We start from the raw sequence: 24,788 nt of genomic DNA on the forward strand, positions 1-24,788 counted from the left end.
CCTCTAGCACTCTCGGAGACAGTGCCAAGCTCTTGCTGGCGCCGCCGGCGGGCTCTGCCATTGCCTAGGGCAGCCCCTGGGTCAGGAAGCGGCACTCCAGCGGCCGCAGGGGGCCACCCGCGCCCCTAGAGAACGAACCCCAGCTGCGCACCACCGCGTCAGCCACCACCTGCGGAACGAAGCACGTTCCGCGCTGGCGGCGCCATCGCCGCCACTCCCCTCGCTTTTACTCCCCAGGGGCCGCCGCCGTCCCGAGCTGCTCCCTGGGGCCGCTCAGTGCCGCCAGCCCTGCCGCAGTCCCGCCCGCCCCGCGGGCACTCACCAGGCGGCGGAGCCGGCCGGAACCCAACCGCGCGCCGGCGCCATCCCCGCCCCGGCCCCTCCCCGGCCTCCGCCCCCGGAATGGCGTCACTGCGCGGGGCGCGGATGTGACGCCGACGGCCCCGGCCTGGCTCCCGGCAGATCCCGGCTCAGCTCCGTGCCCGCGGGCAGCTGTTCCCGTGGCAACGCCGCCGCCGATGGCGGACCCGTCCCGGCGCCTGGCGGAGGGTGCCCGCCGCCGCCGCCCGCCAGGGGAGGAGCGGCGGGAGCCTCCCGGCACCGGGCGCTGCCGGACGCGCCACAGGCTGAAGGCGGCCGCGGCCCTGGCCCGCACGGGAAGCGAGGGCCCGACCGGGGTGAGTGCGCGCCTGGGGGCGGGCGCAGCGCCGTCGCCTCCGGGGCGCTGGCTGGCGGCTCCCGAGGCGAGGGTGGCGGGGCGCGCGGGGGAGCGGGGCCGGGGCCGCAGCAGGCGGAGTAGGGCCGGGGCCGGGGCCTGCTCACCCCCGCGGGTGCGCGGGCAGTTCTTTGAGACCGGGCTGAGCCCCTGGCGCCCCAGCGCTGCTGCTGCCCCATCTCCCGGTATCCTGCCGGCGGGAAAGGCCTGCTGGCAGACAGGCTGCAAAACACGGGCTAGTGGATTTTGAAATAGGGTGGTAACTTATTTTCAGTGAATTGTAATGCCTTAGGGCAACGCCAAAACTTAAAATAACTTTTAAATAGATTGATTTTTTTGTTGACCATATTTGACATCTCTCATGATTTCACCGCAGCCAGCTGCCAAGCACCAGGTAGCCACTCACACACTTCCTGAGATCAGGGAGGAAATGGAAAAGGTGAAAGCTGAAAAACTAATCAGTTGAGATAAAGACAGTTAAATAAGGACACCAAAAGCCATGCACACAGCTGAAGTAGAACAAGTAATTAATTCACTGCTTCCAATGGGCACGCAGATGTTCAGTCTTCTCCTGGAGCACAGGGCCCTATCATGTGTGATGGTGGTTTGAGCAGACAAGCATCATCACTCCAAATGTCTCACCCTTCTTCCTTCTTTCTCTCATGTTATATATTGAGGATGTCACATGGTCTGGAAATTCCTTTGGTCAGTTTAGGTCACCTGTCCCAGCTGTGTCTCCCCCCAGCCTCCTATGCCCCACCAACTTCCTCACCAGTGTGGAAGTACAAAAAGTTCTGTGTAAGCCCTGCTCAGCAATAACAAAAATATCTCTGTATTATCAACATTGTCTTCAACACAAATTCAAAGATCAGACCAGTCACTGTGAAGGAAATTTACTATCTCAGGCAAACAGCATAACAATCTAAGTAGATAAAAGACAGTGTGTACTTGTACTTCAGCATGACATCTGGTTGTTTCTATTTCAGTCTTGAAAAAAAATACTTACTTCGGCAGAAACACATCCCAGGAGATTATCTTGTCCGACAAGCTGTGTATGGTCCAGCATGAATGCCCAACAAAGAGGGTCAGACTGTGCAGGAACAGAACAGGTCCAACAGAACTTGGAAGGTGATAACATAGTTCAAGACCAGTTACTTCTTTTGGCTGGTTTGTTTTAAAGTACAGAACTAAGAGTTCTCATACTTTTCATATATAAATGCTAGATTTTTTAAGCTATATTTTGGAGGATACCATGAAATCATAAATTTACTGACCACATCAAAGGAGTTATTTAAGAGTGGAGAAGAAGGCAGGCCTGCCTGTTACTTTCATCTATGCCAGCATGATTTGGGTACTCTGTAAAATTTGCAGCACTGAAGAACTAGATCTCACTGTGAAGAGAAGTCAAACAAAGTAGTTAGGTCATGCTGCCTCTTTGTTTAGCATTCTCTCGGAGCCACTGCTGGGTTTTGCAACTGTAAAAGCAATTGTTATAGGTTTCTGCATCTAGAGTGTAAGATTTTCGCTTCTCTGTGACAGCAATGATCTTCTGTCTCTGTCTTTTCTAGAACATGACGTCAGATAAGGAGTTTGCAGAAAATAGCAATTTTTCTCCAAAAGCCAGCACCAGTAAGCTGCCGACAGATGCGTCTCCCGACTCCAAATGCCCCATCTGCCTGGACAGATTTGACAACGTTGCGTATCTGGATCGCTGCTTGCATAGGTTCTGCTTCCGCTGCGTCCAAGAATGGTCAAAGAACAAAGCAGAATGCCCGCTCTGCAAGCAACCCTTTTTTTCCATTTTCCATACAATTCGTGCTGAAGATGACTTCAAGGAGTACATACTCAGCCCTTTGGAAACAAGCTCTTTTGCCAGCCCTGATGGCCGGAGGTTTCGTTATCGCACTACCTTAACGAGGGAACGCCGCACGCGCAGTTCCCCTTCCCGAAGGACGCTGTCTCCTCCGGATAACGGGATGTTGTTTGAAGGGCTGTCAAGCGAGCCAGCGCGACACAGACATAGAGAGATTCAGCAGATGATCAGGAGGCTGGCCTCAAGGAGAAAGGCTAGCGCAGAGGGCAGATCTCTGCGGCAGATTCAGGAGGAGGACATGATCACCTTCCGCAGGGCTCTGTACCGCACCGGCGTGCGCATCCGCAGCATTCAGGATGGCGGCCGATACCGAGAGATTTCGGCAGAATTCTTCCGCCGCAACCCTGCTTGCCTTCACCGCTTGGTTCCTTGGTTGAAGCGAGAGCTTACAGTCCTGTTTGGTGCCCACGGGTCTCTGATCAATATTGTGCAGCACATAATCATGAGTAACGTAACTAGATACGATCTGGAAAGTCAGGCCTTTGCTGATGATTTAAAGCCATTTTTGCTGAATCGGACAGAACACTTCCTGCACGAATTCATCAGTTTTGCCCGTTGTCCTTTTAACTTAGAAGCATACGATCAACATGCCAATTATGACTGTCCTGCACCATCATATGAGGAAGGAAGCCACTCAGACTCATCAATTATTACAATATCTCCAGATGTGGTGTACCCACCAGGGCCGGATAATAGCTTGTCTGTACCTGGTCTTGGTCAGGCCCCGTGGGATGATGAAACTCCAGGGCCTTCCTATTCCATTTCAGAAGAGGTTCGCGCAACCATAGCTTCTCCTCTGGAGTCATCAGAAAGTTCTGATGAGGACTCTGCTTCAGGGAGCCGAAGAACCAAGCTGCAGACTGAGTTACAGGCTAACGCTGACTCAAATGACAGTGGCTCTTCCTCAGACAATTGTGTCATTGTTGGGTACGTTAAGCCGTTAGCTGAGAGGACACCAGAAGTGGTTGAGCTGTCCTCTGACTCTGAGGAGTCTATCAAGGAAGAGAAAAAGGAAGATGTCAAGAAACAGCGACAGTGTCACAGCTGGAGTGACAGTGAACCAAGCAGGAGCTTCTCACCACATTCCCCAACATACAGGGAGGATGTAGGAAGTTGTAGAAGCTGTTTATCTCCTGCAGTTGAGAAGCTGGAATCAAAAGAGGATGAGAAGAACAAATGTAAAAGAAAAGATATGCCTCCACAGGACTTGAGTTGGAGCCCCTCTCCAGGGAGTGACACAGTGTGCTCCCCTTGGAATCGCAGATTGTCTAAAAAGGGAAAGTCTAGAAGCCCACAGTCCTGTTCACGGGACAGTCGAGGCAGTCATGGCCATCGGTCTAGAAGGGAGCACCGTAGCAAAAGCCAACCTAAAAGGAGACGATCGAGAAGCAGAGATAGTAGCAAACATAGGAGCAAAAGAAGCAGTAGAAGATCAAGGGCTCATGACAGCAGAGCCTCTCTGAAAAGCCGGAGGGGCTCTCTAAGTGGTGAGAGCACTCCATCCAGAGAAGTGAGCCGATCACGTTCACGCAGTAAAGGCCACAGTAAAAGGAGATCAAGAAGTAGAGACAGCGATCGCTATTATGTAAGAGACAGTTATCAAAGTAGACACCAGTGGGGTTCTGCTTTCTGTAGTCGAAAGGTGTTTGGAGACAGCTATGAATCCTCCAGTAGAAGGAGGATCCGGTCTAACACACTTTACTCACGGCAATCTGCTAGTCCAGAATACAGGATACGATCATTTATTGAGAGGACAGATCTGCATAGCCAGAGGGGACTCCATGAGAGACACTATTACTGTTACGAAAGATGCAGGTCAAGGAGTCGGTCAAGCAACAGATCAAGGACTCCTTCTGGAGGAGCTGACAGAATGAAAAGTGAAAAGCCTGGTGGAAAAAGGAAGTACAAAACTCGCCACCTGGAGAATGCATTCATGGAAAGTACAAGTCTAGAAAGAGAAAATGAGTCCAAGAAAACTTCCTCAAAATTGGTGACTGCTGCAAAAATGAAGATAGTCTGTCAGACAATCGTGCAAGCAGTGAGACAAAGCGTAAGAAAAGGAAGAAGAAAATGAGGAGTCCAAGTGTGGAGATAGTCTATGAAGGAAAAGCAACAGACACAACAAGATATCTTAAAAAGAAAAAGAAAAAGCATAAGAAGAAACACCGGAAACATCACACAAGCAATTCAGTACATTCTTCTCCAGTGGTGATTACAATTGATAGTGATAGTAGCAAGGAACCAGAAAGTAACGAATGGGACAGCAGTATTACATGGACAGGCACAACTCAAATAAATGAGAGGGAAAATGGGTCTCCATCTTCTTTTCTGAGGAGGACAGGATGTGAGGAAACTGGAGGAGTAGACAAAAAGTATGATATCCCTACCACTAGGGAAAACTTAGATGTTGGCATTAGAAATGCTGATGTCAAACTTCAAGAAACAGCAGCTGATCAGAGTGTTACCACAGTGAGTACCAGCAGTAGCACCTCTCACACAGAAACTGTAACCAGATATGTTCAGGAAGCACCAGCAGCGCCTTCCAGTCAACTGCCTTCCCCCAGGACTTCCTTCCTAGAGTGTCCAGAGAGAGAGCCATTGATACTGAGACTGCCAAAGAGACTTGTCAACAGATCCTCGTGGTTTGATTTCCCAGAAGAAAAAATGTAGTAGGCTTTCCTTGGAACACTTGTTAAAACTGTGAATTTAACTACTTTCTTTTTCCCCTTGAGAACTAAAATGTCTGATAGGGTTTCTGTCTGTTAAAAAGATGTCTAGGAAATGTATAAAACTTTTGAATGTGTATGCACTTTTAAGTCAAAGAAGATAGAATATTGCTAGTATGTAATTCTAAAAGTTTGTTAGAGGACTGTTTGGAAGTTTTAATTTCATAAAGCCATCCACAGAGTATTTCACAGTTTTGTGTAGACCAAACAACAGAAAAGGAGCCTAAAACAAAAGCCTGGAAATGCATTTTATGGGGATTGCTCTTCTTAAACCAGGAAAATGTTGTTTAGTTCATAAAAAGTGATTCAGTCTGAATTCCAGCATCATTTCAACCTCTGGTTTAAGCTGATCTCTGCTGAAAAGCAGTTAGTGATTTCTACAGAAATTCTCAAATGACTTTGAGTAATTTTAACGTAAGCTATGTCAAAATCTGAATAAAGCAATAAGGATTTTTTTTGTTGTTTGTTTAAATATATTTGCATATGTACTGTGCATTTTTGCAAATGGAGTCTTCTTTTGATTTTGAGTGTCTCATGTATCTAGACCATTGGATATTTTGCAGTCCGGAGTACTTCAGGTTGGAAGGGTTGTTTGGAGATCAGCTAGTACAAGCCTTCACTGAAAGCAGGAACTTTGATCAGATTGCCTGGGATTGGTTTTTCCAAAAGCTGGGTGGCTGCTCTGTCCTACCCATTCTAACATAGGAGTATTCCCTTGGGAAACCTTTTTTTTTTTTTTTTTTTTTAAATTTTTTTTCTTTTTATTTCCCTTATTGGAACCTGTGCATTCTGCCTTGCATTCTATAGCTGTGCAGTCTTGAAGAAGTCTTATCTTTATATCCTGCAGCTGCATACTTGAAAAACGTCTGTCTTGTCCAGCCTTGGCAATAAAACTCTTCCTCCTGACCTCCTTGAAATAAGCAACATTCACCCAGCTCAGCACATCCTAGGTGTTCTGCTGCAGGTATGTTCAGTACACAGGCTCTGGCAGGGTTTGTTTTCCAGGTTTGGCCCTTCTCTCTCTGCACAGCAGTAGCTCTGAGGGCTGAATGAGGAGGATACCTTCTCTGTCTCTCCTGCATTACCTCCATGAGTTTTATGTTTTATGGGTTTGACCTTGGCTGGTTGCTTGCCAGCTAGTCAAGCTGCTGCTCTGTCACTTTCCTTTCTCTGCAGGATGGGGGAGAAAGTAAGAGGGGAAAGCTGGGTTGAGGCAAGGACAAGGTAGAGTACTGTCACTAGCCAGATAGAGTTGATTACAATTAGTATCTTCTATTGCCAATGAAAATTTGAGTAGGGGGATAAGAAACAATGGCAAAACTGAAACAAATTTCCACTCCCTTCTCAATTTCACTCTTTCATATGTGCTCTTCTGCCTCCTCCTCCCCAGCTGTGCAGGAGGATGAGGAATGGGTATTATGTTAAGTCCATCACATTCTTGCTGCTTCTTACTCCTTACACTGTTCCTCTGCTCTAACATGAGCCCTTTCTACAGGTTTGCAGTACTTCAGAAACAGATTGCTCCAGCTGCCAGGAAACCTGCTAAGTGCAGGCTTCATCTCCTGACAGGAGCCTGTTCCTGTGTGAGATCTCCATGGGCTGTAGCTTCCAACAGGACATCTCTACCTGCTCCAGAGTGGGGCTTTTCCACAGCCTGCAGGTGGGTCTCTGCTCCACTGTGGTTATCCAGGGGCTGAAGGGGGCAGTTTGTCTCACCATTGGTAGCATCCCATGAACTCTCCCACCTCGGTCAATTCCCAAATCCTCAGCCCTGACAATGGCAGTAACTACTTACCGCAGAGCTGGTTCTCCTGGGGGGAAAAAGACAGACTCTCCAATGGGCTTCTGTGTTGCAACTTCCCCTGGTTTCTACTTTCCCTGTCCCCTCACTGGATTGGTATCCCTGGTGGCCACTCCCCTTCCCCTGGAGACCAAACCCCTCTGCCCAGACCTTCGCTCCACTCCCCACCCCTTGCCCTTCTTAAGCTGCCCGCTGTACATGGTTGTTCTCTTTTCCTCGCTGGGTCCCCTCCAGCCATGCTCTGCTGTAATAAAACCTTGCAAAAGAGCCTTTCTTGCCTCTATCACTGAGCCAGTTGTGGTGAGTGTTGAGTGGGGGTTTGAATGTGTTGCCTGAATGTTAACTTGCTTTTTCAACAAGAGAGGTTTGTTGGGGACAAGAAATAGGCAGCAGCACCCACCATTCTAAAACCCACATTTTTACACCATGATCTTCATCACCTGGAAGTGCCCAGGCTGTGGAGAAGGGCTGCTCCTGCCCAACCAGTCGGCACAGGTTGGCTGAGCCTGAGAGAGAATCAGGAGTGGTGACAGTCACCTCCACTGTTGCCCCTGAGAGCGTCTCTGGGCTGCAGGGGTCAGGTGGGTCCCTACCATGGGATTAGGTTTCAAGGAGCACAAATGTCTGAAGGAGCTAGGGCACTGGGAGGCTCGGAGGCCATGTGGTGTGAACTAGAGTGGTGGGCTTGCTGTGGTCCGTTTTGGCTATTGGCTGCTAAGAGCTCTCTGGCATCTCCTGGGAATGAATGTGGTGGTTCCCTTTGTTCTGTTTAGCTCTGACAGCCTCTCCAAATTCTCCTGGGGGGCAGGGACTCAGGGCCTGGGGTATCCCTGGCAGATGGCTCAGGGATTGCTGCTGCAAGTGCCTTTGACTGAAGCCTTGGTTCATTCACAAAGCTGGGATATCATTGGCATAAGTGGGACTTCTACACCCAGAGTGCTGGGCTGGAAGGTACAGGCTACTGAGGAGAGGGCACGACAAGGTGGAGCTGTTGCACTAAATGGAAGGGAGAGGTTTGATACAGCCCTTACAGTTGGTGATGATGTGGTTGGGAGTCTCTGGGTGAGGGTGAAGTGGTGGAAGACAAAGCGGATGTGGTTGGTGTCTTCTATCAGTTGTCCAGCCAGGACACCAGTGCTGAGAAGTTAATTTAACAGGCAGTTAGGAGAAATCTGTGGATCAGCAGTCTTTGTCCTTATGGCAGATTTCAACTTTCTAGAGACCAGCTGGAAATGCCTCCTGCTGTAGTGAGTAGATTTGAAAATTTCCTACAGCTTGTGGGAGAGGACTTTGTATTATAAGTACTCAGAGAGGCAACTAGGAAAGATGTCCTAGACTTGTTGGTTTGGAATGAGAAGGCCTGTTGGGAGATGGCATGGTCTTGGGCCACAGTGATCAGGAAATGGTTCAGTTAAAAATGTCAGTGCAATGAGGAAAAAAAGAACTGCAGGGTTGCTTCTCTATTTTGAGAGAGCAAACATTGCAACACCCAGGAGTCCCTTGGGAATCTGCTCTTGAGGTTTGAGGAGCTGCATGCTGCATGGGATCTGCTGCAAACACTGGAAAAGAGCAAGCTGTCTGGAAACATTCTCAATACTTCAAAGACATTCACAGTGTGGCAAAACCTCATTTGGTTGTTTTTCATGACACTCATTACTAGGAAATTGTCATTAAATGTGAAGGGTGTCTAGGGCAGTGAGCACAGCTGAGAAAAACAAATGTGCTACAGGCAGCCATTACTTTCCAGTGCTGCTTTGTGTAAACCAGCTCATCACTCCTACTGCACCTACCTGCATAGTGTGAGTAAGCAGCGTGACGTGGCATCAGCTGCTAGTAAGGGTTATTGTGTTGTAGAGAAAGCATTGTGGCTTAGCCCCAGCTGGCTACTAACTACTATGCAGCTGCTTACTCAACAACACCTTACCCCAGTGGGATGGGGAGGAGAACTGGGGGGAAAAAGATAAATGAAACTTTTTGGTTAAGAGTTTAATAATGAACTGGAGTAAAATATTGCAGTACAGTTGAATTTAACTGGAGTAAAATATAACAGTAGTATTAGTAATAGTAATAAAAAAGGAGAGAGAGAGAGAGAACCAAAGAAAAGTAAGTAATGTACGATACAATTGCTCATCACCTGCTGGCCAGTGCCAAACCCAGGTAGGCCCTCTTCTGGGTAACTCCCCCAGTTTATATACTGGGTGTGACATTCTGTTTTGTGGAACATCCATTTGACCAGTTCAGGTCCCCTGTTTTGGCCTTGCTTCTCTCCACCTTTTTGTGCGCTTCCTCACTGGCAGAGCATGAGCCGCTCATGCTCATAACTTGGCTCAGAGTAAGCACACTTAGCAACAACCAAACCATCAGTATGCTATCAGCATCATTCTCATACTGAATCTGAAACACAGTGCTGTACCTGCTTCTAAAAAAGATCTCAAATTCCAGCCAAAAGTAGGACATGGACTGAACTGTATTAATCAGCTCAAGGTAGGAAATGAGATTTATTAGTCCTCTTCTAGAGTTCCCCTGGCATAATCTTGTAGGTTTAGACAAGACTTCAGCCAGCAGTTGTGTTGGATTTAGCAACTCACATAACGTTATCCGGGGCTATTTGACTTTCCCTGGATATTTTGCCAGTTTTCCAAGTGCCTTTTGAGAAGAAGGTGTCTTATCTACCAGACCTGGGGTGTAAAGCCCTGGACTCTGTTGATATGCTTCTTTAAGGTTAAGATTTTTATTCCCTGAGACAGGCGCATGGGAGAAACAGAATGTTCTCAGGAGGTTAAACAAAGTTTTACAGGCAAACTTTAGAAAATAAGGGTACCTGGCAAATTTTAAAACATTCAGTTGACATAAAGCATTTCACAAGGCATTGACTTAGCAAACTTTAACCCATCCAACTTTAAGTTACCCAGATTTCTAGAAGAAGAAGTTAGGGGGAGGGTGTTTGTGCAACTGCTTTTATCTGCTTAGGCTTCCTGGAACCCACCCCTCCATCTGGGGCTTCTGGTGTGCCAGTGGCTGATAACCATTCTGGAGCTGGACTAGAGGCTCCAGGGAGGTGGGATATGGAGAAGTTCATCATCCCACTTTTTGCAGAGCTTGCCAACCTGCCGCGCACACACGCACTTTGGTTGTTTTGAGCAAGTACTGATTTTCTCCAGTCTCTCACACTGGGGTAACTTGAAATCTCAGGAGAAACAATGAGAGTGGATAAACCTACCAGAGTTATTTTGCTGTGCATGCATGCAGAGCTTACTCATGTAGGCCTGAGGTATTGTTTGCTGTTCATCCTGTCAGAAATACATCATAACCCAGGGTGCTCTGCATGAGCCTCCTCCTTCAGTACCCCCCCTGCTGTGCTTCAAATGAGATTGTAAGGTTCATCACATTGAAGTGAAACTGCAAAGATGAAGCATATTTCTGTGTCCAGGTATCTCAGATATTTGATCAGATGGGGCAATACGGACAGAGTATGAATCTTGTGAAGTTAACGTCAGGGCCCTTAGGGCATTTCAATCCAGCCTTCTCCCCAAATCTTGTCTGCCTATCCTGATGTCCAGCTCTGGCGTGGTGCAGCCATTAGCCTGAGATTGTGGTGTTGGGGTGCCAGGAGCTTCCCATCACTTGGGGGCCGTGCATCAGCTCAGCCCCACTGGTTTGTCCTTGTGCCCAGAATCCCAGCTCCTCAGCCAAGCAACCAGCTATTGGAACTTGCCAGTATTTGGTGGGGGTGCAAACTGGTTCAGCTTCCAGTTACCTTAGCTTTGTGCTGCATGCCTCGTGTGCTGCTCTGCTTCCAGGTCCTGAAGCATTACATTGCCAGTACCACTTAATAATCTAACAGGAGAATCTAGAAAACTGTCAGAAGAACAGCTTTGTGTCAGCCCTGTCATGCTTTCAGGTTGCTTAAAAAGGATAGGGAAATAAATATCTCTGCAATGGTGAACATTCCTGCACAGTTTATCTTCCCTGTTTTTCCATGGTCTTTCTTACTTTAACTTAAATTTGTCCGTGCTATGGCTCATTTACTTCTGAATGTACTTTTGCTCCATCTACTCAGGCAGTTTGTTTTCCTTTTATTTATATTGAAGTACACAGATGTACCAGAAGTACAGCTTAATTGTTCTGCAACTGTCAAATTCTTTATGTGCATAAAAGGAGGGAGAGGGACTTTTTATATGGGCAGATAGTAACAAGACAAGGAGCAATGGTTTTAACTGAGAGAGGGCTGTTTAATTTAGATATTAAGAAGAAAATCTTTACTCTGAGGATAGTGAGGCACTGTAACAGGTTGCCTAAAGAATCTGTGGATATGACATCCCTGCAAGTGGTTAAGGCCAGGTTGGATGGGGCCCTGAACAACCTGATCTAGTGAATGCCATCCCTGCCCGTGACAGGGGCATTGGAAGTAGATGATCTTCAAGCACAAACCATTCTATGAAACTGAAGATGCAAAGTGAAGTTGAGAATAAGCAGAGTAATAATAACCCAACTGGTTATATTTTCTTTTTCATAATAGAATCCAAAGTGATACCTCCCAAAATTAAAGTTTGTTAATATCTGCAGGCATTTGCTTTGCAAAAGCTGATGTTGTAGGGGACTGAAAAAAACTAATTTCCAGTCTTTTTTCTAAAGACAACTTTATTTATAATCCAAATTGCATCTCTGATTAATAGAATTTCTCAAGAAGTATGCTATTTTCATACATCTGTACACACAGGAAATATTGTAGAGCTGAAGAAATTACCTTTTTTTTTCAGGAGAAGAGAGACAAATAAGGATAGGGTAAGTAATTTTTCAGCCATCTGTCTTCTGAAAACACACTACCAGCATTCATGCCTTAAGTTGAACCCCACAGCATCATACCTACTAGAGATGAAAATAAGAAAGCTTGGACAAAATGGGTAGCGGTATTTGGCAATGTGTTCTGTCTGATTCTGATTCTATACGTTACTATGGGTATAAACAACATCTAGGTTTCCTCTGAAGACCTGCTGAAGTGGAAACCCCTTTGGCAGCCTTGCAGCTTTTATGGCTCCAGGGTAAGTCTCCTGTGGAAAATGTAGCATATAGAGCATAGTCAGAAAACTTCATAATGGTAACAGGACATTTGAACAGAAGTGTAACTTTTGAGATGAACCTCTTAATTTTTTTGTGAAACAACTGCTTCTGTGAATTTTCAGTGAATGGCATGTAAGTGAGCATTTGCATATACAAAGTTATATCAGACATAGTGAAAAAGACTTACAGATTTTCTGATGAAGTCTGTCAGATTTACTAGTGAATTATTTTATTTTACAAACTTTGTGAACTATCTTGTAGAACGGCATTTTTGTTGATCTAGAGTTTGTGAGTGGCTTAATACATGGGAATAGAAATGAAAAACATTCTAAAGGTCATTCAGGTCATTAATTTCTTTTAAAGTCAGAGTTTTCCAAAGACATGAGTTAGAGGGAATTCTAGATAAGCCACACCTTCTAAATAAAAACATCTTATAGAAATGTTAGGAATATTTGTTTCATTTTAGCACATTTTAGAGATCTCAAAAATGTCTTATATTTCTAATTTTCCTCTTCTGGACACTTGACTCCAGACTGCCTGTCATGTTAGTGAGAAAAACTCAAGAGTTTAATGTCAGCTGTTGCTGTGAACCTAAGAAGGGCTTTGTGCAAGGTGGAAGTACTGAGGGTGCTGTCAGCCTTCCTGGAGCATGGGTATAAGACCAGTGGTACCCTGTGCACCATTAAAAGTACCAACACATGTCTTCATCTACAGAAGAGCACCCAACATTTTTTGGTGTTCTCTACTGAATGTGGAAAGTACATTAGTAAGACAATTATTTTCCCTTTCTCTTAGTCTGCCTGGGCTGGGCTTTTGCCTGGCTTTGGAGTCCAGAAAAAACAGCAACAAAAAAAACCCCACCAAAACCCGAAACCCTTTGGTTGCATCTTTTCATAGCATTGAATGACTTCTTGCTGTTGTGTTTATTTTAAATTTAAGCTTAGAATAGGATACTTGAAAGGCAAATTTTCTTGAATTGTAGAATTTCACAGCATTTTTGGAAGTAATTTTCTTCTCTTGAAGTATCTTGTGTGATGTTTGCACAGCACAAGATAAAAATGTCTCCTCTGTCCTCATACTTCCTTCTACTGGATGAAAACAGACATAATTTCTTAACTATCTTTATATGCAGCTTTTATTTCTATCTCTTTTTCTTAAGTCGTCTCATATTTCCTGGTTCCAGTACAGCCTCTGCATGACTAATTGATCCATTTCCATCAGGCTGTCATCTGATTAAATTATTGTCACAGTGTATAAATACGGTGTTTACTGGACAATGGCATTTTAAGAGGTAATGTGTACTTTCACATTATAATAATGGCTTTTTTGTTATGACCTCTAGTAATCTTTAATCTATTTGGCTGCTTTTTTTTGCAGGAAAACAAAAAACAGATCTGTGAATTTTACCTCCAGCACTGTTTTGATCTCCTTGCTTCAGTCTCCGGTTATTTTTGGTGCAGTCAATTATGTGGCTAGTGAATTCTGGAAAATTGGTTGTCTGGGATATTGTTGATGTCTTTCAAATACACTCTGTCTGCTTTTGACTGTACTGGTTTGCACATTTCCAGACCCTTTTAGAGGTATTTTGAGTTTTGACTAAGGTCTTTATGGTTATGGACTAATTTCTGGTGGATTTGGCCTTTGATGGTGCTGAAGACATGAGCAGAGCCAGCCAGAGGCTGCTTGTCAGTTTTGTTTCCAGAAACTTCTTACTAGCAAATTCTGTTGCCCAGCAAGAAGTTTCCAGGTTTGTGGTTTCCATACATTTGAGCAAAACAGTGATTTTTTGCAGGGTCTATGTCTGTCTGAGCACTTCAGCTGTGCAGTGATACCTGAAGTGCTTCTTCTTTGCCAATATCTAATACTGGTTTTTTTGCCTCCAGCCTATCTACACCTCCACTGGGAGTGGTTGGACTGTGTTTTCAAGCACATGCTGTGACTCTTGGGGTGTCCTGTGCAGGGTCAGAAGTTGGACTTGATGATTCTGGTGTGTCCCTTCTAACTCAGGATATTCTATGGCTCTGTGACTCCAAACCCACACCTCACAGCACAGGAAATGAGAACAGTGATCTGATTTCTTGGCCAAGCCCTGACAGACAGCCTTCAGGAGGAGAAGCTGGGAGACTGATTTTAAACAGTGACTCAGTGTCATCATCTTCAGCCCAGCCCTGACTCAAACTATCAATCAACCTGTACTGAATCAGGAAGAAATCTGCATCCCAAATTTCCTTCATGCAAGTAAGTAAGTTCATGTCTCCTCTACAGCCTTGTGTGGATGATGAAGCTATGGTTTTGCCTCTTCCCCCAAGACTGCAACACTACTTACATTTCAGCTTTAAGGAGTTTTTAATTATTTTGAAAATGGTCTTTCTACTTCTGATCACTTAAAAATGAGGCTAAGCAAGAGTATCATCTATTAAAACAAAAGTCAGTCAGCCAGCCTTTGCTGCTCATCTTTTGCTACCAATCTGTTACGCCTGTCACAACAAGTCGACAGATTGTCACAATAAATGGCACAAGTTTAGGATGTTGTTTTGTTTAGCCTTATATGAAGTGCTTTGAAGCACATTTTAGTAGTGGAGTTTAATTACAGTATAGTAAATTAATTCTGAAAGAGGGGAATAAGTTAGACAGTAGTTAAAAATTGTTAGAATAATATTTTCTATTAGTTTTTGTTTACTTGGGGGAACTGCAAATTACCACAAGTGTTTGTGAATACTGAGGAAGTAAATATTGATAAGAAACTTATTGCCTGAAAACAAACTAGGAATGTGAATATTTCATTTATTTACTCAAATTACTTAATAGGTAATTACTACTCTGAAGCAAGTTCAGATAGTGCAGCCTGCCAAATATTCACCCCATAAGAGGAAGAAAACCTGGAGTCTCTTCCGAGAAATGAAAATGCCCTGCCATTGGAATATTTTTTATTAGGTATTCCGGTTCTGTCTGATTTTCCACAGAGATCTGATATTTTTCTTTTCCTTCTTTTTTTACATCCTTGAGAAGTCTGTGGGCAGAAATGTAATTTTGGTGTCAGTTATCACTCCTCTTACAGTCACTGATGCATCAATGGCCCTTTAAAAATTCTGCTACCATGTATCCAACCATATCTGTCAACCAACTCTACTGCTATCCCTTGCTAATTTTGACTCATTTGGCATTTTGTTAAAACCAAACATTTTTGAAACCATTCTGTTCTAAAACCACCTTCATATCTGTCCTGAACAAGTGTGTTTGAGATCGCTCAATAAATCACTAGCAAGAGTATAAGCAAAAGTCAGATTTAAACTACAGTAATGTTAAACTACAAAGCACAACAGATTAGTTGGCAAGATTCACTTTACTTAACAAGGACAACTGAGGCACAACAAGAAGGGAAGCAAGCAACAGCAAAACCAAACAAAATCCAGGCTATTAAAACAGAAATTAATTGAAACTACTGAAGTGTATGTGTGTGTCTGTGTGTAAAGACAGTGTAAACAAGAATGAAAAAGAATGCATCTCAAAGCTTAACAGCACTTAAACTTAACAGTACTTTAACCTAAATTATATCTTTATTTATAGCCTAAGCTTAACAATCTAACAGAGAAATAAAACACTTAACAGCATTTATCCTAAATTATAACTATCACGTAACCTAACTTCCAGACATATGTGCAAAGAGTATATGTGCAGACATAGTGCAAGATAAGGTACCTGTGGAAAAATTCTCCTCAGAGGTCAGTAAATATACTCACTTCACATGCTTTTGCATCTCCAAATGGGTCCCACTCTGGACCTCTGTTTGTAGGGTCGCATGACAGTGAACTTTAGTCATTACAATGTTTTATCCTGGCCACAGTTTGGGTTGGTGTAGTATTGTGCATTTATATTTTGTAATACTTCGTAATCGCATGATTTTATATTCCCTTATTGTTCCCAAACGTTTATCCCAGAATGTGCCCCTTCCCTTTTGCCTATCTAGGCATTTCCTTTTGCTGAGATCATCCCCAAACCCCCCTCCCTAGTTTCCCTGTCAATCACTTGGTATCCCGTCCCCTATATCCAGAACTTCCGGACAAAGTCATCGGGTGATTTGCTAGGGGCCAAAGGTCAGCCCCTCAACTACTGTCCCATACATTATCTCAAATGTCCATTCCCATGGCCTGATGCCTGGGGGATTTTTATTGGTCAAGCAATGTATATGCCTTCCGTTTCCTCCCATCTTTAAATATAGCGTCTGCATTTTCCTCAGGGCTCTGAGCTAGAGGCCCCCCTGAGGCAACCAGGGTCCCTCTGGGGCTCTGAATAAACCTTGGTTTGGCCTCCTGCTGAGAGTCGGCCTTTTATCTTCTACCGCTGTCTCCAGAAGTCTCTCTGCTGCAAAGGCAAATAGCCTAACAGCCACCAGCACCCCCGGGTGCAAGAGTGTGTCCCCCCACTGCTGGTCTGCTTTGGGGGTTGCCCCCCCGCGCTGTGTGCCGGCCGGGGCCAGCCGGGGTTTGCTGAGAAGGCTCCCAGATAGAGACGGAGACAGGTTGGCACTTCCTTTGAAAGTGTGAGAACAGGCAAGTTATGCTATTCAGACCAGATAAATATTTTCCAAGGCTGGTCGTGGGAAAAACAGAAGCTCGTGAGGAGTTTCTGGGAGGAGACTGTTTTTTGATAAGCTCAGAAAGACCTGAGCCCAGATGGCATTTTCAAGGATGAGGCCTAGCAAGCATTTTCTCAGAGAGCACTGCAGCCTGAAAAGGTGTTAAGGGGGAATGCACCATCTCAAGTCATCACTGTTAGCAGCATGGGACATTTGCCATTCAGACCTATGACCTTGTTCAGCCTTGATTCCTCCTCATCTTGAATCATAGCTCTACCTCTTGTTCTAGTCAAATGCTTTCAGAGGTACTATTCTTTACCTTACTGTACGCAGAGGACTTCCCCTCCATGCCCTTGTTATTCTCTGTCTTGGCTTTCTGCACATGCACATGTTTCTTTCTCACAGGAGGTGAATGCCCTCTGATTTCCCATCCTTCTGACTGTATCATTAGAGTTTTGGCTAATCTCATTAGTTCCCTTTTAATTACTTTTATTTGACTTCTTCATGACTGTGTCGTTTCTTCTTCCCACAGTACTTCTAATCACCCCCTGCCCTATCTGGTACGCTACTAGCACTCTGTGGTACTCTACTAGCACTCAGCACCCCTCCTTCTGTCCTTTTGTTATTACTCAGTTTTCCATGTTAGTACACAAGTCCCTGAAGCAATAGAGCTTTTGTTTCATTTCACTGAAAATTTGAATTTTCAAAGATGTGGACAGGATTTCTAGGTCAGAAGGTGGCTAAAATACAGAGTATCAGAATATCACTAGATTCTAATGGGGCCAAAACGTTATCCAAATGCTCATTCCTGCAGGCTGGACAAAGAAAAGACCTACCAATATTCTTCAACTGGTATAACTGGAGAAGTGTTCCTGGAGTGCACGGTCACCTAACTCCTCTCCTGAAGTGCTTGACTTTCACATGTGCCAGCCAGACTGCAATGCAGTGTGGGTGTGGAAAGCTTTTACCTTTAGGGTTTGGCATATTGAAGAAGTTACTAGAAATGATAAAATAACAGTATTTCTTATTAAAATTGCTGTTGTTTATACTAGACTTCTGTACATGATTACATTGAAGAACATCTCCAAAGCAAGCAAAATTTTTTGTGTTTTTCAATATTAAAGAAGAAAGATCATTAATTATTTTTTGTGTAAGGAAGAGACAGGAACTGGATACACCATTTAATGTAGTTATCTTTTAAAATCAATGCAATTTTAAAAAATTGTCACAAATTAATTAATAAGATCATTGTTCATGTACACAGAGACAAATTTTCTAGCCAAATAATGGCATCACAAACAAAGATTTAGAATTCCCTCGGTTATTTTGTGTTTTTGCAAAGAGCAAATACAAGGACTGGACCAAGCAACCAATATACACACACAGCACCGTTAAAATGCCCAGGGCTTCAATGCTGTGGACATTGGGTAAAATTTGTGAAAATATCTCCTCACTGAACCAGTTCAGCATGCATAGGTTAGTGTACAGATCAAATCACCCTGTTCAGCACTGCTGTAAGATTCAAAACTTAGGACAAAGGTTTCCAAGGACCTTCTTTGTCTTGGTTGAACACTGGCCATCTCTCTATATTGCGTCAAACAGCTGCAGCATGACCTCTCAGTCAATTTGTCCAAGACCTTACCGGCCACATTGTGGTGCTTGCCAAGAGAGATGGTGCTTTTTGCAGAGGTCTTGTCCTCCTCACAGGCAAGAGTCAAGGCCAGCAGAAAAGACATATTGTTCCCCCCTTTTGGTGATGTGGAATTGAAGGATGAAACTGAAGGATTACTGAACCATGATAGTTAGCCAAAGTCAGGGAGTACTGAGACACATCACTCTGTTTCCTTCACCAGGAACAGACCCAGAAGACATTTCCTTATGATTTATCTCAAAGAGAAACAGCTTGGAAATGATGGGCAGCAGAAACACTGAGATTCAGTTTAGTAAAATAAATACACATGGTAAAATTATTTCCACTAGCAATAGTGCAGTCAGTTTCTTAGAAGAGCAAGAGAAAAACACAGTTCATTAATAAAGCAATCCAAGGAAACAGATAAAGAAGGAAGTCTGTTAATTTAAATACTTATATGTGTTTAACTAAGTTCCTAGGAAATAATGAACTACAGGCAATGGCATCCCATCTTCAGAACTGAAGATGCCATCTTTAGATGGTGGGTTTCTAAAGAAATTAATGTTAAAGTATTCGGTTGAAAAACATTTGAATCATTTAATTGAATGTTCAGGAGAAAGGGAGTGGCTCTTCAGGCCTGTTTCTTAGATTTCTGAAATCAGTGGAAATGATGCTGTATAATTATTTTGTTATTGCCTCAACTTCACACCAGGGCAAGCAATGTGATCTGCAAGCTGACAAAGACCAGAGGGTGCACTAGACCTCAACAGGCCAGCTGTTTACCTAACATCAGTAGAGAAAACCTTTTTACAAAATTGAAAATCTAACTAGCTCCCTGTGTGATTAGTTACAGGCTTTGGATATCATAAGGACTGTTTTTGACACTTGAATTCTATACAGTTCCCACAGCATTTGTCAGACAGGCTTATAGAACTGCTACACAGTGCATCCCATGTCATGTCTTTTACCCACATTCTATTGATACCATCCTCACAGTTCTATATATTAGATTTTCAAATGACACAGCCTTAGATAAACAGCAAGGTTTCCCTTGCAAGGCAAGACGTTGTTTATAGAAAGACACAAATGTTCACAGAGCTCTGTGGCCTACATTGTATCAAGCAGTGTTCAGAGCTCAGGAGAGCTTCTGTTGCTTCACGTTTACTAAATAGCTTCTGTGAAATCTGTTTCTTTCTCCCCTACTAGGTTTCTCACATTTAAGTAGTCTTTCTCCTACCACATATATGCTTCCTACAATGAGCACTACCACATATATAGATAAAACAAGTCAGAATAGGAATATAGATTAGGAATAGGAATTTAGAATAGCATTTTTTGCTTTAAATGAAATTAATCTTAGAATACGTATTTCCCTTCTGTGATTTATTTTGTTTTGTTTTGTTTTCCTAATCTCTGTTGTTTTTGTCTAAGGTTGTTCATTTACAGAGCTACCACATTTCTGTGACTGGTACCTCTGAGATCATCTAACTGATCCATCAAAGCAGGCTCTCTTTGAGTGGGTTGCCCAGGACCCTAACCAGTCAGGATTTGCATATCTTCAGGAATAAAGTCTCCAGAACCTCTCTGAGCAACTTGCTCAACTGTTGGACCACCCTCCCAGCAAGTGTAGGATTTTTAAAAGATTTAAGTGGTATTCATTGTGATTATATTTACGCTATTTATCTGTTCCCTGGATACCCTTAAGAAAAATCTTCCTCTGCCTTCTGTACTCCCAGCTGATTTATATACACTCCCCTCACACTCACCCTCCCTCGAATTGTCCAGAACAACTGCAGCTCTCTGAGTATCTCCTGACAGACAAGATAGCTCAGCTATTGCACAAGAATATATATAATTATTTATATTAACCCAAAGCATATTAATTAAATTTTTCTTATTATAAATGGTGCAAAGGGACACCAGAATAAGCCAAAGTCAGGTAAAAGAGTGCTGGGATAACCTATATGAATGTCAACTCAGATTATTTTAAGGTTCCTTCAACTGTTTAAATAAAACTGGTGCAATTTCTAAAACTTCAATTTGGTCTCAGTTTTCTTGGAAAATGGTTTTCTATATTTTGCTGCCTCGCATCTATTTTTGTCTACCACAACCCAATTTGTATGATTTTAATACTTTAATCATGGCTTCATTGTGACATTCTCAGAGACCTAGTGATGAGGGCTTCATTTCTTTGTTCCTCACATGCTTCTTGCATAACTTTTATAATTGAAAAGAAAATGCCATCCCTGAGAATCACTTTTGTTTCACTTTATGAAGAAGAAAATTAACAGACAATCTTTTAAGAAGATAAAATTAAGTGTTTTTCTCATTTTCTCTATGCATTGTTATGAAAAAAAGACTCAAGGTCATATACACACTCCAGTCTGCAGCTGCTGTGTAAATTTGTTCCAGTTTTTTTGTTGATTCTGGTGATTCCAGAGCTTACTTTTTTGACTGTAAAGATACAAGAAATCCCTGATAGATTAAGATTGCCTCTCCATAGCTAAGAGCTTATACCTCTAATGTTTTGTACATAAATGAAAATTAAATATCTAAAAGTACAGGCACTCTTATTCCTAAATACTCTCCATTCTGTTTGTAAGAGGGAAGAGCTGATCACAAGAAAAGCTGCTCTTTAATCTTCTCTGAACTGGCCCATGTGTCATAGTGTTTTTGACCTGGCAGGCTGATCATCAGCTTTCCAGTGTAATGAAGTATTTCATGAATTGAGTGCAAAAGCTCCTTAAGCAGCAAAGTCTGCAGTTCTGCCTCTTAGCAAGGAGGAATAGTTTCCTCAAAGAGAATCTGCCACGTTGGTTTGTAGGGAGTGGGAGGCAGTTGTGGTATTTAGCACACTTCAGCACTGATCCCCCAGAGTTTCAAGAAAATAATTTCAAAGGACATTTCATGTCATCACATGGTGAGTGGAAAAAGAAGCCCTGTACTACCATAAATGTTCTCCTGCTGGTGTTGTGAGGCAGAGAAAAGGAGAGAAAGGAAAATTTGGCAGTTTGAACAATACAAGTTTATAAAGGCAAGACCAAAAAAATGCCATTACCAGCACTCTTGTGTTTTTCAGTTAAACCCTGCATTGCTCTTGAAAGCTTAGACCACAGCTAGTGACCCACAGAAGAAGCTTAATTGTTTATGAAATCTTTCATTTCTGCTGTTGGGTGCTTCAAATTTTACTTCATAGCCTGTGTTACATTGAGAGATAGAGGATCTCTCTGTTTGTTTTAAAGGGAGATACCACGTACCAAATGCCCATTATATAAGCAGTGGAGCAGAGCAAGACTTCTAGAGGAAATTAACAAGTCTATTTACATCCTTTCATAACTGGCAGTGGTAAACTTATGAAAAGTGAATTATTAGCTTACTGAAAGCCAGGCATTTTTGAAGTGTGTTAGACTGCACATTAAGAAATCTGGAAACATTGAAAATGTTCACTCTAGAGGCTCAAAATTTTAGGAAAAGTTGGCAAACCTATTCTGTGAAATCTGTCCTCAGTTCAGAGATGGCAAGGGGAATTCCTTAATCAGAATAATCAATGACTTAAGGAGACTCTTATGGACAACTCCAGCTGCACAGGGGTCTATAAGACAACCAGGGCCCTAATCACTTCTTAACAACTCTGACTGATGGTCTCTTATTAGTATTGGTTTCCTCTCTAAATTCCCCTTGAAATCCATATGTGAGTTTGGAAAAATTGCTGAATTGTTTCTGCAAAATGTAAAGAATTTTGACAAACTTCCCTAAAGTATGAGGACTAGTGAGATTTTTAAGGTTTTTAAAGTTAGGAGCAAAAGTGTGTGTTAGTAATTGTGGGTTTAGTTTTTATAAAATTACTACCTTTTTTTTCCTGTACTATTATTTTGAACATATTTTGCTGGCAAGCAATGACGAAGGACCATTACTAGCAGGAGTTTTATGCTTCTTTACATTTCCTTACTTGAAAATCAACATTAATATTATCTTTTGTGTGATTCACTTGGATAGACAAGAGTTTTTTATTTGTCCAACAGAAAATTTTTGAAACATTTTGTAATGGATTTATACAATGTGTCCTCCAGCCCCCAGATATTGAGTTTGCTAAATCTGTACATGTAGACCTTAGGAAATATCACTGGTTTTGGTGTAGAAAGGAACTAATGAAGCTGGCATCTTTCCTCTATGTTCTTTTACTAGCTGAAGTGCTCTCCTGCAAGACTTTGCTTTGGTAGCTGCTGTCTCCAATAGGATTTTCAGATGGCTGCTTTGGCTAAGTTGGGCTTAGCTGATTAAGCATGTTGCTAATAATGCTGAGGATTTGATCCCTGTATGGGCCATTCACTTAGGAGCTGGTCTCAGTGATCCTTGTGGGCCCTTTCCAACTCAGTATATATGCTGTGATTCTGTCACTCAAAAGTAATGATGTGGTGTGTAGGCTATGCTTATATCCCTGAGCTGTCATTTATGTTTGTCTGTGCATGACACTTCTTTGCCTGCTCACTCCCCTTCAGCTAAGTCAAGTAGTGCAGGCTTTTCTGAAACGTGGTAGAAGGGAACAACTGATTGGAGATGCCAGCAGCACCAAACTGTCACTGTCCCAGCTTTGGCATGCAGACACCATTGTCTCAGCCAGAAGTCTGTATTTAATGGAAAATTAAACATCTCCAGGGCCATTGTTCCCAATTGCAGTTCCTATAATGTTATTTAATTACTTGAATTTGTTTTGTAATTAACCAGGTAATTTTATATTCTGGCTTATTCTGTTTTAAAAATGTCTGCTCTTATTTTTCTTTCTTTACTGAATGTGTGAACAAATTGCTGTGATACCAATATCATATAGATCCCCATCAATTTTTTCCATCCATGTAAGTTTTTCAGAGTTTAAACAGTTAACAGAAAGTGGTCTATTGTGAAAAGGTTTCAGTGGAAGGACCTCTATTTTTTTTTTTTTTTTTTTTTTTTTTTTTTTTTTTTTTGGTAAACAAGTATTATTTTTATTTTCCAAATGTATTGCCATTACAAAGGACAATAACTTCAAATTCTGTCAGCCTTGGGTATTATTTGGTGCCTTAGATTCATGTAATGTTGTTTCAATGCATGCATACACATGCCTTTGACCTTCTCTGTATGTATTAGGTGTGGGGAACACTTTGCTCTGTTTGTTTTGTGTGAGGAAGGCAAATAAAAAAATACAGCCTTTCAACTAACAATACATTTGTGGAGTTCCATGGATTTCAGCTGAGGAGCTGGTGTGTTCATAATATCTAGATCAATCTGCCTGGTGATGAGCCTGCTCTGTATGAGTGAGAATAAAACTGTGTAATCCTTGGAAGCTAGAGGTATATGATAGGCTTGCAACAGCTAAAAGCCTGTGATCAGAGGGATGTGAACTTCATCTTAGTGTACTATGATTTGGTTTGGGACATGGGCAGCATCAGTCCTCTGAGAGTGTCCTGGGGAAAAGATCACCTCTGCTGTATGACTGGATAGCAAAACCTTTTTGTTGTTATAATCAACCAATTATTTTGTTGGAGGGTAAACAAGATAAATTTTCGTGAATTAACAACTGCAACATCATTTCTTATTTCACTGCTGGAGATGTATACCAGGGCCTAAAATGCATCTGCCGCTCACTTTTAAAGCAGCTCTAGTTGAGGCTGAACCAGAAGAGTTTGTTCTGGTTTCACCAGAGCTAATGTTGTTACTCTTATCTCTAAAGAGCTCAGACCCTTGTGTCCTGGCAGAAGCTTCCATCCTGCTGCTTTCCAGATTGCCTTCACCTCTCTCAAACCTTAGGGAAAATACTTCTGTCGACTCCAGGAATTTCTGTGCATTTTGTTTTGTGAAAAATTCAGTTTCCATCAAGTTTAGCTTTTTCAAACTATGCCCCACTAAGAAGCATTTTCTGTGACCATTTGGCTCCCAGTGGTGATGAACTGTTGTGCTATTTCCCTCATCTGCAGTGCTTATGACCTCAGTGAGGACCACAGGATTACCTGCAAGTCTGTGTGAAAGAACTGAGCCTGGCTGACAGCAGGTTCAAGCATCAGTCTTTACAAATGCTTAAAGCTGACCTCTTCACTTGCCTACTTGGGCCTGCACCACCTGTTGATCTATCATCTATTTCAGCCCACTGAAACTCTCTTTGGTGTGTTTCTTTATGCTTTGTATTTGTTGATGATCAGCTTGAACCATTTTGCTTTGACTGCACAAATACTTTGGTATGAGTCATCTGGCACTTTTACACATTCTATTAATACTGCTACAAAAATGTGAAACCCTTTATCTGCTGGCAGTAGATCTCTCCTTCTGTCTTCTGCTTCTTTGGGTTTATTTTGCCTTGAACTTGCTCTAGTTTTTACCTTCTGCTTTGTATTCTTTACCAGTAACTGCCCTTTTCTTACAGATAATGCATATT

The 24,788-nt window shown here is 42.9% G+C and overlaps 1 protein-coding gene across 1 annotated transcript; it reads left to right on the plus strand.

Annotated features, from left to right (window-relative positions):
- Positions 1-427: 427 nt before the first annotated feature.
- Positions 428-5,790, plus strand: TOPORS (TOP1 binding arginine/serine rich protein, E3 ubiquitin ligase). The gene is given in 3 exon segments (XM_038124546.1): positions 428-677; positions 2,284-4,576; positions 4,579-5,790. Coding segments are annotated over 3 exon segments (3,132 nt in total). The 5' UTR covers positions 428-518; the 3' UTR covers positions 5,259-5,790.
- The last annotated feature ends 18,998 nt before the right edge of the window (positions 5,791-24,788 follow it).

The sequence above is a fragment of the Motacilla alba genome, chromosome Z, assembly GCF_015832195.1.
Source record: "Motacilla alba alba isolate MOTALB_02 chromosome Z, Motacilla_alba_V1.0_pri, whole genome shotgun sequence".
In the NCBI taxonomy this organism is placed as follows: Eukaryota; Metazoa; Chordata; class Aves; order Passeriformes; family Motacillidae; genus Motacilla; species Motacilla alba.